At 42.0% G+C, this 16,247-nt stretch overlaps 1 protein-coding gene across 1 annotated transcript in view; it reads left to right on the forward strand.

Moving 5' to 3' along the window:
- The window catches only part of LOC127567921 (xenotropic and polytropic retrovirus receptor 1 homolog), a 311,271-nt gene extending 301,714 nt beyond the window's left edge, over positions 1 to 9,557 (forward strand). Inside the window, 1 exon segment of the mRNA XM_052011129.1 lies at positions 577 to 9,557. Within this exon segment, the coding sequence (XP_051867089.1) occupies positions 577 to 578 (2 nt within the window). The 3' untranslated portion in view covers positions 579 to 9,557.
- The last annotated feature ends 6,690 nt before the right edge of the window (positions 9,558 to 16,247 follow it).

Genomic DNA, 16,247 nt, shown 5'->3' on the forward strand with positions numbered 1-16,247 from the left:
AGGCTACTGTGGGTCAAGCACGAAAGGGCAGCCACAGGAGTCAACTCAAAGCTGTAAAAAGTACAAGTAAAGCTCTGGATATCATCTGAGGAACAACAGAGAAATTACCTGAAACCTTTTGAACCTTTGGTACACCATTCCTGATGTGAAAAGTATTAATAGGGTAGACGTGTGAGAGAATCCAGAACCAAGGGCCATAAATATAATGAGGTCTGGTTAAAGGATATAATTCAACCCAATGGGGAATGAGGGATTTACTACTTCACCCTAGTAGCAGCTCCCATATGCTGTGGTTAAGATGTGTGGAATAAATGCATACAAGGTTAAGCAAGTTCAGTGCACAAGGGACAAAGCATGGAAGGAAACACTGTTGGGATGAGATGCATATGGTGCCAGAAATTTTGTGTGGAGTGAAATCAGCAACGTAGGTCATTTGGGCCATTTCTGTGCTCTTAATCCTATGTAAAAGGGCAGCAGCTTCAGCTTATAGGAGATTGGCTTGGATGCAGGTAGTGATTTGGTTTGTATTGTGAATTCAAGTCTTAATTCTTACGTTTACCACTTTCTGACCTGCAGAGTGAAACCTCGTGATGCAGCCGTGTTAATTGAAGACACAGATGATGAAGCATACACATGAAAATCAGCAGCGAGCAGGCACTGTCCTTCACACGTTCCAGTTCTACCAAGCACTGAACACAATCTGCCAGCGCATGTGGCAACAGACTTGATTCCATTTTTCTTCCTTTGTTTTAATATATTAATTTAAACCGATTCAAGAAGGTTGTAAAGAACAATTTTACAACAGACAGCAAAACATATCCACATGGATCAAATCAAATGGAACAGACTCTGAGCTGGAAAATACCAATTTATTTTTTTTGTTTCGTCTTGTATTATTTTCTCTCTCTCAGGCTCCGTATAGCTAGGGCTGGTTTTAGCTGGGTTCTTCAAATCTTTCTAACCAGCTCATGGCCCTGGTTGCACTTGCAGGGAAAGTGCACTTAATTGTACTTCCTACGTGAAGTTATGGTGTTAAAAAAATTAATTTTGATATGCATTTGTTCTGTTCCTATCGGAAATATTCATATTATTTATGAGAGAAACTTGTGCCCTGTATGTTGATGCAGAATTTAGTCTCAATGTTCGTTGAACTTATTTTTTGTGTTTTGGTCAGTGATCAGATTTCCTGTTGCAAGGAAGCAAAACATCTTTATTAAGAGCACTTCAAAGCTTTCTAGGTGGCAGATCCCACAGAGCTATCAAACGCAGGAGTCCTGCATCCAACACAGATCACCAGACTACATTCCAAATGCCACAAGATATCCACAACAGGCTGGTAAAAATAACTTTACAGGTGCCACAAACTGTGTTTGCATTGTTTATAAGTCATATCTAAAGCCAGTGGCATCAAGGGATATTAAAAGAAATGATTCATTTCAGAATTTTCTATCAATGAAACTTGCATATCCCTGAAGCCATTTGCTCCAAATTTTCACAACAAATTCAGCATAAGTAATAATTCTGTTTTTACCAAAGGTTGAATGTCAAGTAATGGATTCCCTCAGTGCATGGATGTAATCCATCATTGACAGGATTTAGATATTCTTTTTCAATTGCTTGTGCCACTCTTGGAAGCTGCTAACTACCCAGCCTGTTGTAGCGATGGGAATGTTGACTTGCGTGAGGAACATTTTCCCCAAAATGATCAGTGCTGTCTTTCATAAAGCTGCCCTTCCTCTCCATCCTACAGAAATACACCACATCAGATTACTCCAGCAATATACACTGACAGCAGTGTAAGTGATATCTAGCCCCTTAGTGGTATACTTCAGTGGAGCCACCTTAAGATCTAGTTCAGTCGGCCAGTGCCAGAGAGATTTTAATGTGGTGTGTTGTTTTAAAGGGATAGTTGTCCTATTACCTGTGCCAATGGTTGCTGTATATGTCAGGCTTAGAATTCACTAATAATGTGTGTCACAGTGAAAGCTCACAATGAAGAAGTTCTGTAGTGCTCGGTGACCGTTCATGTCATGTTCTGAATTCATTTCATCTACTTGATTTTTAACAGGGGTTTCTGTTTTTTAATATAGTTGATTTAGCTGGATTGGGACATTCAGAAATTACCTTGTAATAATGACTCTCTTCAGACATAATCTTAAGTGGGCTCCATTGTAACAAAAGACAAGATCCTTGGCATGCAAAGGAGATCAAGGTAAGAGTATACCTGGCCATGGACCTCCATCAGGTTTTGCTCTCTGTCAGACCACTTGGCAAGTTTGATGACCCAGCCTGGTTAAGGAGTGATTTGCAATATGCTGGAGATGCAGGATGTTGTTGTGGAATGGGGGAAGCTGCTAATGCAAAGGGAGCACTGGGTTTGGCTTGCTTGGATGCAGGACTGCCTTCCAAAACAGTATAGCCTAGCACATACACTTAGAGATAGAAGTTGAAGCATTTTTTTGATGAATCATTAATAGACAGAATAATGACAAAATAAAAACACTGTCCAAATCTCATTCACTGGCACATTTCACAATATTCACCCATATTTCGGTTTGCAAGAATAGCTTACTTTGTACAAAATTTCACATTCCTGTTGCCTTCTTTTAATAAAATGCATGGAAAATGGATGCAATTCAATTACGTTTTAGCACCTACAAAGATGAAGAGAGCAAACAGGCCCAATGTGAACCTTGGAGTTTGGTGCCTCAGGAAATGAGTTTTGAGCAGTTCCACGTTACAAACGGAGGCAACCTCTGCTGCTCTTTTCATGTTATTGGACTGCTTCCGGTAAAAGCTCTTCCCTGATGGAATTGGTCCCCATGAAATGGTCCCCATTATGACTGGATCTAATGGAAGACAGGGCACAGTTGAGAGCAATCACATTGGTGGATGTGGCCCTTCATTGCTGAGTCAAGCTTCCTATTGCTCAATGACATAGGGAGTCTAAATTGGGACAGGCATTATAAGTTACAATAAAGGATGGAGAGAACAGAGGTATAAAGGAGCTTTCTTTTCCTGCCTATAATGTGAGATAGCGCATGGGGAAATGGGTTGCTCATGGTGGTGTGCTGGGTGACCATTATCAGAACTGCATTGCACTATCAACTCGAGATGAGTTTGGATGAAGCAAGTACCAAGAATCAGTTCAGCATTACTATAGCCCAGAGTATCCTTTGAAATAAAAACAGTAAATGCTGAAACACTCAGCAGGTCAGGCAGAATTTGTGGAAAGAGAAACAGAGTTAACCTTCAGGCCTTCGACCTGAAACATTAACCATTTCTCTTCCCACACATGCTGCCTGATTGGTTGAGTGTTTCCAGCATTTCCATTTTTATTTCAGATTTCCAGCATCTGCAGTTTTCTTGATATACATCCATTATCTGTCCTTGTTTGAAAGCAACTTGGCTTCAAATCAGTTTCACAACCTAGTTATGAATGAGACTCAAATCAAATTGAAACATTAAAAATATGAATGTCAAGTCCATCCCAAAATGCCATATTTACATCTTTTTCTTATATGATTCCTCTTTATCGGGATAGATTTTGCTAAATGGGATTGTGATGCAGAATGAATAGCTGACACAAAAGTGACAATACATTGGTTAAGTTTTCTTTTCTGAATTTGAGATTCAGAGATCCATTTTATGGTGCTTCCTTCTCCCCCAGCTAAAAACAAAAGCCAACCAAACCTTGCAGACTCAACAGATGAAAGAACGAACCTTATGTATAGCAGAAGTGAGCAGTTCTGAATCAGACACGGGACGTACTAGTATTGCACTAATATTGATGTTTGAGTGAGCACTTGAACTCCTGCTTTGTTGCTTTGCTGATTCTTCACAGGGATGGGAAAGCTGTAGCTTAAGGAGGTTTGGAAATCCGTTGCCTGTTTCTGTACAATCACACAAACCCCCAACTCTTGTAGAAGGATTGAGTTTTTGGAAGTTTTCAACAAGATTATGCTTCAAGTAAATCCCTAATTTCATTGTGGGCAAAGGCGCTTACACTTTAGGAATAACAATGTTTTATATAGTTGCAGTAATGCTGCACATGGCTGATTAAATCTGAACCACTGAATCTGATTGAACCTGATCTATGCCTTGCATAGAGAAAGCTAGAAAAGGCAAGAAGCATCATTATGAATCAAAATACAGAATCAAATACAACAGCATTGATCATTACTGTAGCTTTGGCACTGTAGATAGCAGGAACTCTCTAACCAAAGACTGATCTGCTCTGAAATATCCACTGCTTTGGGTTTGCATATTGTCTGGATAACTGTGCTCTATTTCATCGATGTGCTGCAGGTAATCAATGGCTCCCTTGACCTGCAATGGTTTTGACAGCCTGCAGTTCTTTGGTGAAGGAACCGATCATTGCTCTGAGTCCCATGACTCCCTGTCATCAACTATCATTTCACAGTCAACATATTCCCAAACCAACCAGAACAGAGTGGTTAAAGTCTAAAAAGGGCGAGGGTGATTAGGGGTCCATGATGACTCAGCATGTTTATCTGATATTTCTGGAAGGGATTAGAAAACTGTGAAATTACTTTTCCTGTGTTCTGTCCACAACTTCTTGGTTCTTACTGCCGATGGCAGTGTGGGAGTACAGGAGGGCATCCTAACCGTGGAATCAGTACTGGAAGGTGGGGCTCTCCAAGTAAAGGTCTAAAGTTGCCTTTAACAAAAACACCCATGCTTCCTCTGTACCTTGCTGCTGCTTCTTAAGTATCCCTTGAGGTCGAGGATAACTTGCTTCCACCCAGCTCTGTGAGTTTTGAGGTGACTGTGGATCTGTGGACTCTGCCCAGCAGTCAGGATGAGTTTGATGGGACAGACAGGTGGGTTGTTTGTGAGACAATGCACACCACATGCTCCTGTTCTAGGGGCTTGAAATTCCCTGTACCTTCCTGGGTGCTGCTGTTCCCCTTTAGGAGTCACATACAAGGAATTCCCATGAGTTGGTGATAATGTTACACTTTTTTAAGGAAACCTTGAACACTCGTAAAGCATCTTCTCTGCCCTTCTGCAAATCTCTTCCTAGGACAGAGCTCCAAGTAGTCCAGTTGTTTCAGCAATCTGGTATCAGGTATATGGACAATGTGGCCCACCCATTTGAGGAGTTGATCTGAAAAGGGGTATGCAAAAGATGACTGACTTGACTTGTCTGAGGGTGTATAGCCGCCTGCAACAAGACAGTCCCAGCCATCCCATTTGGCAAAGTGAGACACATTCAGGAACTCATGATGCCTGGGAGTGCAATGTACACTTTCAAGAGAAGAGTCCAACAACAGTGGACAATTACAGGAAAATCAATCTGCTTTTCTTAACCTCCATGAGTTGCAGAGGTGTATAAGCCACAGAAGTGTCCACAGTTGAGATTATTCCACACCCTGTCAGTACAGTAGCACATCACTTTGGGAAGACCAATGCCTTAGGTTAAGGTCATACAGTATAATGAATTTGATGCCATTCCATGCAGTGGATTTAATGAGTGCTGTCACACTGTATTAAGTTGATAAAACATTAACTTGTCGAATCACATAACCCAAAATGTAACTGCACTAAATAATAATCACTTTTTAGCTATTGTTTAACTTGTATTAAATAAATAATTAAGTAGTAGGCAGTCATCAGTGATTTGGAGAAAGCAGCATAAACTGAGTTACAGTTTCTTTGCCCCCTGCTGCAGGTCCCATCCTGCTCCCAAAGATAAGTCTTTGTCAATCTCTGGCATGACATAATGCTGTGAGTGTTGTTGCACTTCAAAGTGATGCTGCTGGATCCAGAAAGAATTACATGGCACCAAACTCTCTGCCCAGTTGGCAAGTCCTGTCACCCACAAAATAATCTAATGCTTCCTTGACTGATGTCTTGGGGAATAGCTATCACAGTTGTAACCAGAAGGGGTCAAACTCCGGGATCAAGCACAGTTTTATTATCGGCTCAGTGGTCTGGTCACTCTCAGTTGATGATGCTCCATTTATTAATTCACTTGCCTGGTTCTTAGCATGTACTGTTGACTTGGACTTTGTTTCAGAAGGTCTGTCGAGAAGGCCCCAATAAGCCCATGTCGCAGCTAACCTCAACAGCAAGCACACATTCATGGAGTTGTAGTGTAGGCTCTGCACTCACCCTGTGGTGGCCTTTCTCCTTGCCCCTCTGCCTGGGCACTGTGCAACGATGCTCCCACCTCCACCCTCCCCTGGAATTAAGAGTGGAAACTCCTATCTGGCTGTACTTTGTAAAGTAGCAGTAGAATCCAGATGCCTCAAGCTGCAGAGGCTTGGGACTTCTAATGTCATGGCCTTCAGGATGCTCAGCCTTAGGCAGGTGGATCAATATTGCAATAAGTAGTTTTTTAAAACTTTATAAGGGAATGGGTTGCTAATTAAACTATGAGACTCATCTATGAATATTCTTTCAATCCTCTGGTTAAAGCTAGTTGGCACCTTAACTTAGTAAAAGCTTTATAGGAAACTGTTCTTACCCAGGTCCTTGTTTATCAGGGACTCTGTGAAAGCAGACTCTGGAGCAGTTATGATGCGATGGGAAGGAACATGGACTAATGGCAAAGTTGATGAGTAGGTGTGTCCGCTGAGCCAAGAAGACCACCTGTCCCTCTCATCTGATGGCAATGTTGTGAAGATGACCTTGGCCCCCTGCTACAGTACCGTGCTATACAAGTGACAAAGGAAATACTTTTATCTTACAAAGAGCACATTGGAGGTTTGTCCAACAGGGGCCCTCTGGTAATCATGCCTCCACCAGTCCTACCACTCAAGCTGGGACAATTATTAGGACACCAGGCTTTTGCTTCTGATCTTTGTTACCTTTGCTCTAAACATTGATGCAGACATCCAGGAAAAAAAACCTGCACTTTTCACATCAGTTTCTGTTCAAGGAGTTGTGGGATTTTGGGTGCAGACTTCGAATAATCTCTGGTGGCTGTCACTGGCATCGGGGTCAGAGGTGCCAAGGTGTGCTCCTGGAACAGACCAATACAGTGTCTTTCAGTTATTATTTTCCTCTAAAATATGTTGTCTCTGTTTTTAACCAGATAAAACATATTCAAATGCATCAACACTGCATTGAGATGGAACTGTTTTCAACAGTACTCTAACTTGATGGAGCATTTGAAGTCTTTGTGCTTTATTTTACTCTGTATCTGTTTTAAATGCACTATCTGTATCTGGAGCATAGGATGAGTAGGAGAGTGGAGTGTCGTGTCGTTGTTTTATTTGTTGTCTGAATAACATGCAGGCTCTAAATGTACAATCGTGTGTTAACATCTTAAAAAGGTGAACATACAGAGAAATGAGGGAAGATGGAGGTGGAGCAGCCTCGTTCAGCACAAGGGTCCAGCGCTGTGTTACCAGGAGCTCAGTGTTAGCCTGTCGGCAGTAGGAGAGGTGGACCTTAAGAGTCTGAGTGTTAGGACTCACTTCTACTTCACCCATGAGGCTGAAATCAGTTTTAAAATTTGGCATGGACCCAGTTGCAACCTAATAGTTAATTAAGATGGAAGGAGACCGAATTTCTACAAGAGACAAATTAGTGACAACTGACAGTGTACTCTGACATCTCCCAACCCCCTCCCTTGTTCACACATTCCCCTTTTTTATATCCAGATGTGCTTCTCAAATATCCTTGACGTTCTGTATACACTGGGCACCTCCCCTCACATTCTGCTGCCGTTCCCACATTGCCTGCAACACAAATCACTCTGTTTTAGCAAATACACTGCACCACCTGGACTTTATTGCAGTACTCAGGTCAAAGCACGAGTGGTCCTGGAGATGGTTAAAACTTATACCATTTAAGACCATAGCTGAGAGTTGTTCTTGTAGCTATCAGCTTGCTTGTGAAATAGTTTTTGTAACAAACCAGGTTCACACTTTTTGCAGGAAAATGTCCCTACAGACTGTTATCTTTGAAATGTAACTGGCACATTCTAGGTAGAAATAGCTCCACTTTTTAACTGAATTTATTTTCAGTTATTTGCAATACTTTCTATTAGGTTGCAAGATTCACAACGAGAATCCTCATGCTGTGAGAGTTTAGTTCAAAGAATTAAGTTCCTAGAGGAAATCTGTAAACCTGGCTCCTCTAATTAGAGCTTTTCATAGTGCCACTTCTGAATAGTACGTCAAAAGCCAACAAACCAAACCGTGACACCCTCATACAGTTAAACCCTGCTGGTTTTGGTTGTTGTTAGTATTAGTCCTTGTACGCAATCCTAGGAATCAGAACACATATTCTGAAAAAAGTGATAGGTTAGATCTAATATAGTTGGGCTCTCATTTAAAATATATTATTTTAATATTGTTTAAATTTGATCAAATGAGAAATGGAATTCAATAATTATGATCTTTGGTCAATGCCAAAATAAAGTTGCTCAAGAGTTAGGACATCAAATGAAAAACCAAAAAGTGCTGTAAATAACACAGCAGGTCAGGTGGAGAGAGTGAGAAACAGAGTTATGTTTCAGGTCAATGACCTTTCATTAGCTATTCATCAACCTGAAATATTAACTCTCTCCACAAATCCTGTCTTACCAACTGCAAATTTACAGCATTTTCTGTTTTTATTTCAGATTTCTAGCATCTGCTGCTTTGTTTTGCTCTTCAATCATTTGGACCATGGTGTCTGAATTAACCAGTTTCACTCGGTCGGGTTAGTTTATTTTTTAGGGACACAATTGCTTTAGTGATACATAGGTTAATGGTCTATGTATTTATCTATCAATGCTCAGCAGAATTAGTCCTTCTTGTACGTTACAAATGTGATGACATTCCAAAATTACTTCATCGGATGTAAACAGTTTTGGGATATCCTGAAGCTGTAAAAGACGCTTTACAAACGTCTTTTATTTGCTACCAATTCTGGATTTTATGCGACTCTGGAGCACTTCTAGACCTTGGATAATACTGCTCATGTATCGCACAGATTACTCCCAGGGCTGGTCACGCTGCTGGTCACGGTTGGTCACTGCTGTTCCCTTCACACTGTGGATACTCAATCTGCCCTATCCAGCTGTGGGCTCATATGGGAATCCAACTGATTGTTGGATTTCTGTGCGTGCTTTACCAAAATGTATGGAATTCTACACGAAGAGGGTTCTTCTCTTCAGGGCTACCTGGCGTATCACATGGTGTGACACCTTATGTCAAATATTCACACAGGGATTTCATTGCCCCTATCTGGAGCTCCATCTCCTAACACACCAATAATGCACAGGCAATTATATATCATTGTATTCTGGTGAACATCTTAACTGGAGGGAGGAACTGAGCATTAAATGGTGTGATCCTTTTTGATGTTTATGCTCCATTTTTTAAAATAAAAATCAGTAACAACATTTAATAATCATCACCCTTCAAATGTCAAGTTGAAGTGTTTTCAAATTTATATTATGGCTGGTAGAATCTTTAAACAGAGTGATAAAAATTCTAATAAAATGGAGTGAACAGCTCACAAAACTGGTATACCAGGAAGGGGATGGTGCGTATTAATTCTGTTAATGATTTTCTTGTATCATTTCAGATGTAGGTCAGTTTCTACATTTCCTCCTGGGCATACGGGTATGTCCACATTGAGGCAACATATTTTAAAAGTAGCACTCTAATTCCTACTGTTGTAGCCCTGTGATGGGTCCCAGGGTCACCACATTCTGGAACAGTTGGCTTCCACAGACCAAAGTTCAGAGCTCACACGATGAACAGATGTAAAAACACCAACGCAGCAGTCCTTTATAGTGTTTTATATCTATATGTACGTATATTTGTATCCTTGGGTATTTTGTCCCATTTTGAAAGGACACTATTTCACGTTTGACATGTACAGTAGCTTTTACCTGCCCACAGTACATTGGTAGTATAATGCTTACAAGTCCTGTTAATTGAATGAAGTGAATGTGGAATGTGATTAGTCCTATGTTGGTGCTCTCTTTTCTTGCTCCCGTCACTGTTGCTGACTAGTTGCTTGCAATTCCATAATGTAAAAGCAAAGCTTGCGATGCAGTCTTTGTAGTCTGTGGCGTGCCCTGTGAACGATGCACATTGTGATAATTGATGTATGTGGAAGATAGATGCTAAATAGATTTCTGTGGTTTAAGTGTTGATCTTGGAGAAGGATGCCTTTTCTCCATCTCCCTTTAATGGAATCGTTTGTAAAATGGTGACTGGTTTTTCTGCTCTGTATTCTGATGGTACCTGGTGATCTCGAGTTGTATTTCTGTACACACCATGATCTTGTCATTGTTTAGTTTAATAAACAACTTTGTTTTTCTTTTCATGGGGAACATTTGAAATATACAACTCCATTTTTTCTTTACTCCATTCTGCATTCCTTTGTGAAAACTGCAAGTTGGTATGATTTTGCTGAATTACTTAACAAATGTACATATATCTCATTTAAAAGGTATCCAACATTCCTTTGGTACTCATGCATTGCTTTTGTTACTAGTTCTGAATGTCCTCTTCAACCAGTTCCCCATCACTACTTTTATTGCATTGGCATCAACAGTTGTCTGAGCTCCAATAGCTAAGAAAGCAAACCCATACAAGGCTACGCCTCTTATCTGCCCAGTCACCCTTGCTGTAAGGGGTTAGGATTCTGCTGGGCTTTGGTGCCTTGAATTCACTGCCCGTGCTCGCCATGAAGTATAATCAACTGTAACCACCTCCCCCCCCCCCCCACCCCCCACCCCCCAATTTTAACTAAAATCACTATGCAACTAGACTGGGAATCAAACATAGGCAACCACTGCTGCAAATGACTTGGTTTGACAATAGTTTTTTTCAATCTCCAGTCCACTGAAAGGAAGATGAGAATCCTGCAGAAAGTGGCACCAGTTTCTTGATTAAAATAAACAAACCCAAAAGTTCAGAATATTGATAAACAGCTCTCTAATGGAATTTGCAGCACAGAAATGAGTGTTCAGCCCAACAGCTTCGTAGTGGTGTTTACACGGCAAGTATCTCCTGCCCCATCTCATCAACATATCCTTCCACTCCTCATGCCTTAATCCCTGAATAGGATTGAATTAAATTGTAAATATTTAAAATAATTATGTGATGGCATTGTCAGCAACCCACCCTCATATTTACATTGGATCTGTTCAATGGCCCCATTGGTAAAAGCTGGGTGCTGCTTAAATGTTGGGCAGGGAAGGCTGAGTTATTGGTGTGGGCTTAGTTATCATGATCCAAGTAGGGCAGGCACTGCAATCAACGTTAGAGGATCTGCTTATCCAGGATCTCTGTGGGAAGTCTTTGTGATCGCTACCTCAGTTCATCCATTGGCCAAGGCAGTGGGAAAAGCTGTGTCCTTAGGAGAACTCTCCTCTAAAGAAGATCAAGTTGTCTTCTTTCTCTGGCTAACTGTGATTTGATATCATAAAACACTCCAGATTAATGTGGCAAATGATGTTGCTAGCCCATTGCCAGTGACCGAACAGAAACCTAACATCAGCGGAACCTGCTTTCTTCTGTCCCACATTTCTCGTCTCTGTCCATCTGTTCCTTCTACTTCCACTGTCTGAAGTGGCAGATAAGCCACCTGTTTTTTGGCCTGGTACAACAATTTCTGGGGCAACTGTGCTCTGTACCTGAGGCTGCTGTCTTTATCAGGTTTATTAGCTTCCCGCGTTTGTCCAACAGCTTCACAAGGCGGCACCACTACCGCAGTTGTGGTGTGAACACACCTCGGTACCTTGGGATGAAGTGGCAACTTTTGATCCAGACCGTGCAATGGTTTATCTGCCTGACTTGGAGTTGTATACTGCATGTGTTCCCTTTGTTATCAGTGCACCTTGCTTTCTCAAATGTCACATTTATCGTCTCTCAATGTTCTCTTTTCACTCGATTGAAAAGACGAAGTTTTCTGTTTTTTGCCAAATTGATACCGCCCACCAGAAAAGTCACAAGGTCACAAATGTAAACGTACGCGTGAGGGTTTCTATCGTACAACTGTAATCAGTGTTTGTGCAAAGTATCAATGACCAGAGATCAGTATTGACTCTAATGTACACAGGTCAATGTTAAGACCACTTTGCTCTTGTTACTTTGTTTTAGATGATATTTATGTGGACTTCCTCTCTCACCCAACTCTTGGAAATGATGCCGTTTCTCTTTATTTGTTCTCCTTACATGGTAAATAGAAGTTTGATCTTTATATGTAAATCAGAGCAGATGTAAAATGTGATAATCCGTTTCACTTTTGATGTCAAATATTGGAATAATCCTTTTGCCTTCATCTTATTAATCAAGTTCCAGAGCAGGGAGATGGCCAGCGAGGAACGCACACTTCCTCAAATTAAATGAGTTGTGAAAGCTTACCACGAGATGGAGATGATCACGATGGATGTTACATATCACAGCGTTCTGACAGTCCTCTTACTGTTCCTGGTGCTGCTTGTTTTAAATAAGAATTGATCTGATGTCATGTGTGTTCATTTGAATGTTATCCTGGGCTGGCCTTGTCTCTGATCCCAACGTTCTCTCTCCGTCCCAGAGGTGTGTTTGTGACAGTGGGAGAGGGTTTGGTTTTGGTCTCAGTGTTAACCCTTGTGAAATTTTATATTGTACCGTCTCTAAACGGGATTTTTACTATCGCGAATTGTTAGCCGTTAGTTCTGAAATAAAACTTTACTCCTGAAATGGGAATTGGAATACTTGGCCTGGTCACGCATGGCTTTGCCCGCCGCTGTTGCAGTGGGGTTGGGAGACGGTCAGTGTTTGTTTCGACGAGCATTATATAAGAATTAAATTTCGGGCCGGTAGGATAAATCCCCCTCCCGCCACCAACCAAACACTAACCAACCACTCCGTGGATTTCTTGTTAGAGAGCAAGATGGGTGAAGTGTTAAGTTAAAAGGGCGGTAAGCAAATTTGCTTTAAAGGACTGAATGGAGAGAAGTAATTAATCAGGTATGGTTACTGGTATCACATCCTCTCAGTGTTTTCCCAATGTTCTAACGTGACGTGGTCTGTTGTCATGAGTCCTACAGCAGAGAAACAGGACCTTCGGCCCACCATGCCAATGCTGACCTTTTTGCCCATCTACACTAATCCCATTTGCCCTCTTAGGTCTGTATCCTTCTGTGCCTTGCCTATTCAACTGTTTGTGTAAATGTCTCTTAAAAGTAGTGATTGTACCTGATTCCACCACCACATCTGGCAGCACGTTCCAGATATCGACCACTTTGTGTAAAACAAAACCTTTCCTCTCAAGTCCCCTTTAAAACTCCTTCCTCTCACTTTAAACCTGTGACCTCCCCACCCTGGGAAAAAGATTCTACCATATCTATGCGTCTCATAATCTTATAATACCTCAGTCGCCCCTCATCCTCCTCCACTCCAGGGAAAACAAGCCCAGCCTATCTAATCCCTCCCAGTAACTAAAGTTCTCCAGTCCAGGCAACATCCTGGTGAATCTCCTCTGCACTCTCTGCAGTGCAATCACATCCTTCCTACAATGTGGCATCCAGAACTGCACACACTACTCCAGCTGTGACGCAATCACTGTTTTGTAAAGTTGCAACATAACATCCCAACTCTCCAGTTCTATGCCCCTATATTTTAGGTTGATAAACCACTGACATGGTGAAAACTTAGGCTGTCCAAACCACCCAGTGTAGGGCAGACTGCAATCTATTGGAAACAGTATTAAACAATAATGGACAGTTCTTCATCCCCCATCCAATCAACACTTTCACCCTGATGCCAATGATGAAACCGTCTGCCAAAAGTTTTCTGTAAACTCTATTTAAAAACATGCTTGGATCACTGAATCCACACCACAAGGGGAAGCCATTCAGTCCATTTTGCCTGTACTATGACCACATGAAAACCACCCACTTCTTCCCACACATTAGCATTTCTTTCTTGCTCCATTTCCAAGTTTCAAGATGTTTTTTGCCTGGATCTGAAGTGACTCCAAAAACTGTGAACTCAGAGCAGGGAAAATTAAGTAGATTTTTAACAGCTGTTCAAAATTATGGAGGGATTTGATAAAAAGGGGGAATGTTGTTTTAATTAGAAATGGGTTAGAATGCGGAGGACACAAACTTAGCATAATTGGGGAAAGAATCAGATGGAAGATGAAGAGCATTACTGTTTACCCAGTAGGAATGCATTGACTGAGAGGGCGGTAAAAGGAGAGAATTTGATAAACACTTAAGAATCTCTGGACCAATGAAAAAGGAACAGGGGATTAGGGTTAGCTTTTTCTAGATGAAAGGAGTAGCTATGGGAACTTGCACAGACCCAAACTATGTCTCTCTCTATTGGAACAGTTCACGTGTCATTCCTACTCGGGCCCCTTCCTTATCTCTTTTCCCAGTACATTGCCGACTTCCTTCATCACCTTAGTTGACAATTTCCAGCCTGCTCTCACCTTCACGTGATGCTTCCCTTCCTTGACTTCTATCTCCATCTCAGCAAGAGCAGAAGAGCAAGAAATAGCACAGTTAAGTTACAAGCCAAGGGGCTTCCATAGCTACCTCCACTACACCCCCCCCCCCACACTGCCTCCTGTAAAGACCTCCAATGCATTCTCCCAGTTTCTCCACCTCTTTCACGTCCTGTTCGTATGACGAAAATTTACACACCAGTGTTTCCAAGATTTCTTCAATTTAACTGAAATGTTCTCTCCACTATAATTGTGTGTGCTCTCCACGACATCGGTGCCATTTCTCACTGTTCTGATCTCGGCCCCCCCCCCCCCCCCCCCCCCCCCCCCCCCCCCCCCACACTCCCCATCCCCAAGACCAAGAATAGGGCTCTCCTTGTCCTCAGCCCACCAGCCTCCACATTCATCAGATCATCCTCTACAATTTCCATCACCTGATACATCTCCTCTCTTCCCCTTTCAACAATCCATAGGGACTGTGGCATCTGCAACTCAATGGTTCACTCATCCATCTCTACCAAATACTCTTCTCGCATCACCTTCCCATATATTACTTGTACTTCTTCAAATGTAACAGATAGTCATGCATTGGATAGTCATGGTGTTGGGAGAAACTGCACTGGAGGATCAAACACAGATTGAGTGACAACTGATGAACAAACAAATTAAGAGCAGGAGAGGAAGGACCTGATCATATCCTCTATTTTTCATTCCTATCTACCCCAATAACCATTCACAACCTTGCTTATTCACCTTAAAGGTATTCAAAGATTCTGCTTCAACTGTCCTTTGAGGAAGAGAGTTCCAAAGACTTGCAACCCTCTGGGGAAAAAAAAATGCACCTTATTTCTGTCTTAAATTGGCAACCACTTATTGTTAAAGAGGGACCCCCACCCCCATCTCTTGATTCTCCCATTCAAGGAAATATTCTTCCAACATCCACCATCTCAATGCCGGACAGGACCTTACATGTTTCCATCACATTGCCTTTCCCTCTTCAAAACTCCAGTGCACACAATCCTAGCCTGTCCTAGCCGTCAACGCAACCTGGATATTAGTATGGAAAATTTCCTCTGGACTGTTTCCAATGCATTGACATCCTTCCTTAAATAAAGACACCAATACTGAACACACAATTCCAGATAAGGTCTCACCAAAGTTGTGTATAACTGAAGCATAACCGCCCTACCTTTGCATCCAATTCTCCTGCAATAAATGATAACATTTCTAAATACTTGCTGCATCCTATCCTTTTTGTGCGTCACTCAGATTCCCCCCTACATCGCAGAGCTCTGAAACCACACACCATTTAGATGACATGCTTTTTTATTTTTCCTGCCAAAATAGGACAATCTTACATTCTCCTGCATTGTACTCAATCCGCTATCTATATCCCTTCGTAACTTCCTTACGCCCTCTTTTGTAGAACATCTCCATTCATTCTGCAAGGGTGACCCTGAGCTTCCAGTTGCCTTTAATTCTCCATCCTACTCCATCTCTGAGCTATCTTTGGCCTCCTAGACTGTTCCAACAAAGCTCAGTGTGGGCTACAGGGGTGAAACCTCATCTTCCATCCATGCACGTTGCAAAGCTTGGGCCTCAATGACGTAAGCTAACTAGCCTTTCTGGTTTGTATCAGAGCTGGCTGGTTCTAGCATGAACAAGTGCTCTGCAGTACAGGTGGTGCCTGTGGAGCTTGAGGGGGGGGGGGGTTTGGTGGGGGGGGGGATGTTGGGGAGGAGAGAGGGTGATGGTGGAGGGCAGAGTTGGCATTTCAAGTCAACAACCTTTTGTGGAGGCTGGGGTCGTCAGCCTGGGGAATTGACTCT

This window comes from Pristis pectinata, chromosome 3 (assembly GCF_009764475.1).
Source record: "Pristis pectinata isolate sPriPec2 chromosome 3, sPriPec2.1.pri, whole genome shotgun sequence".
Classification (NCBI taxonomy): domain Eukaryota; kingdom Metazoa; phylum Chordata; class Chondrichthyes; order Rhinopristiformes; family Pristidae; genus Pristis; species Pristis pectinata.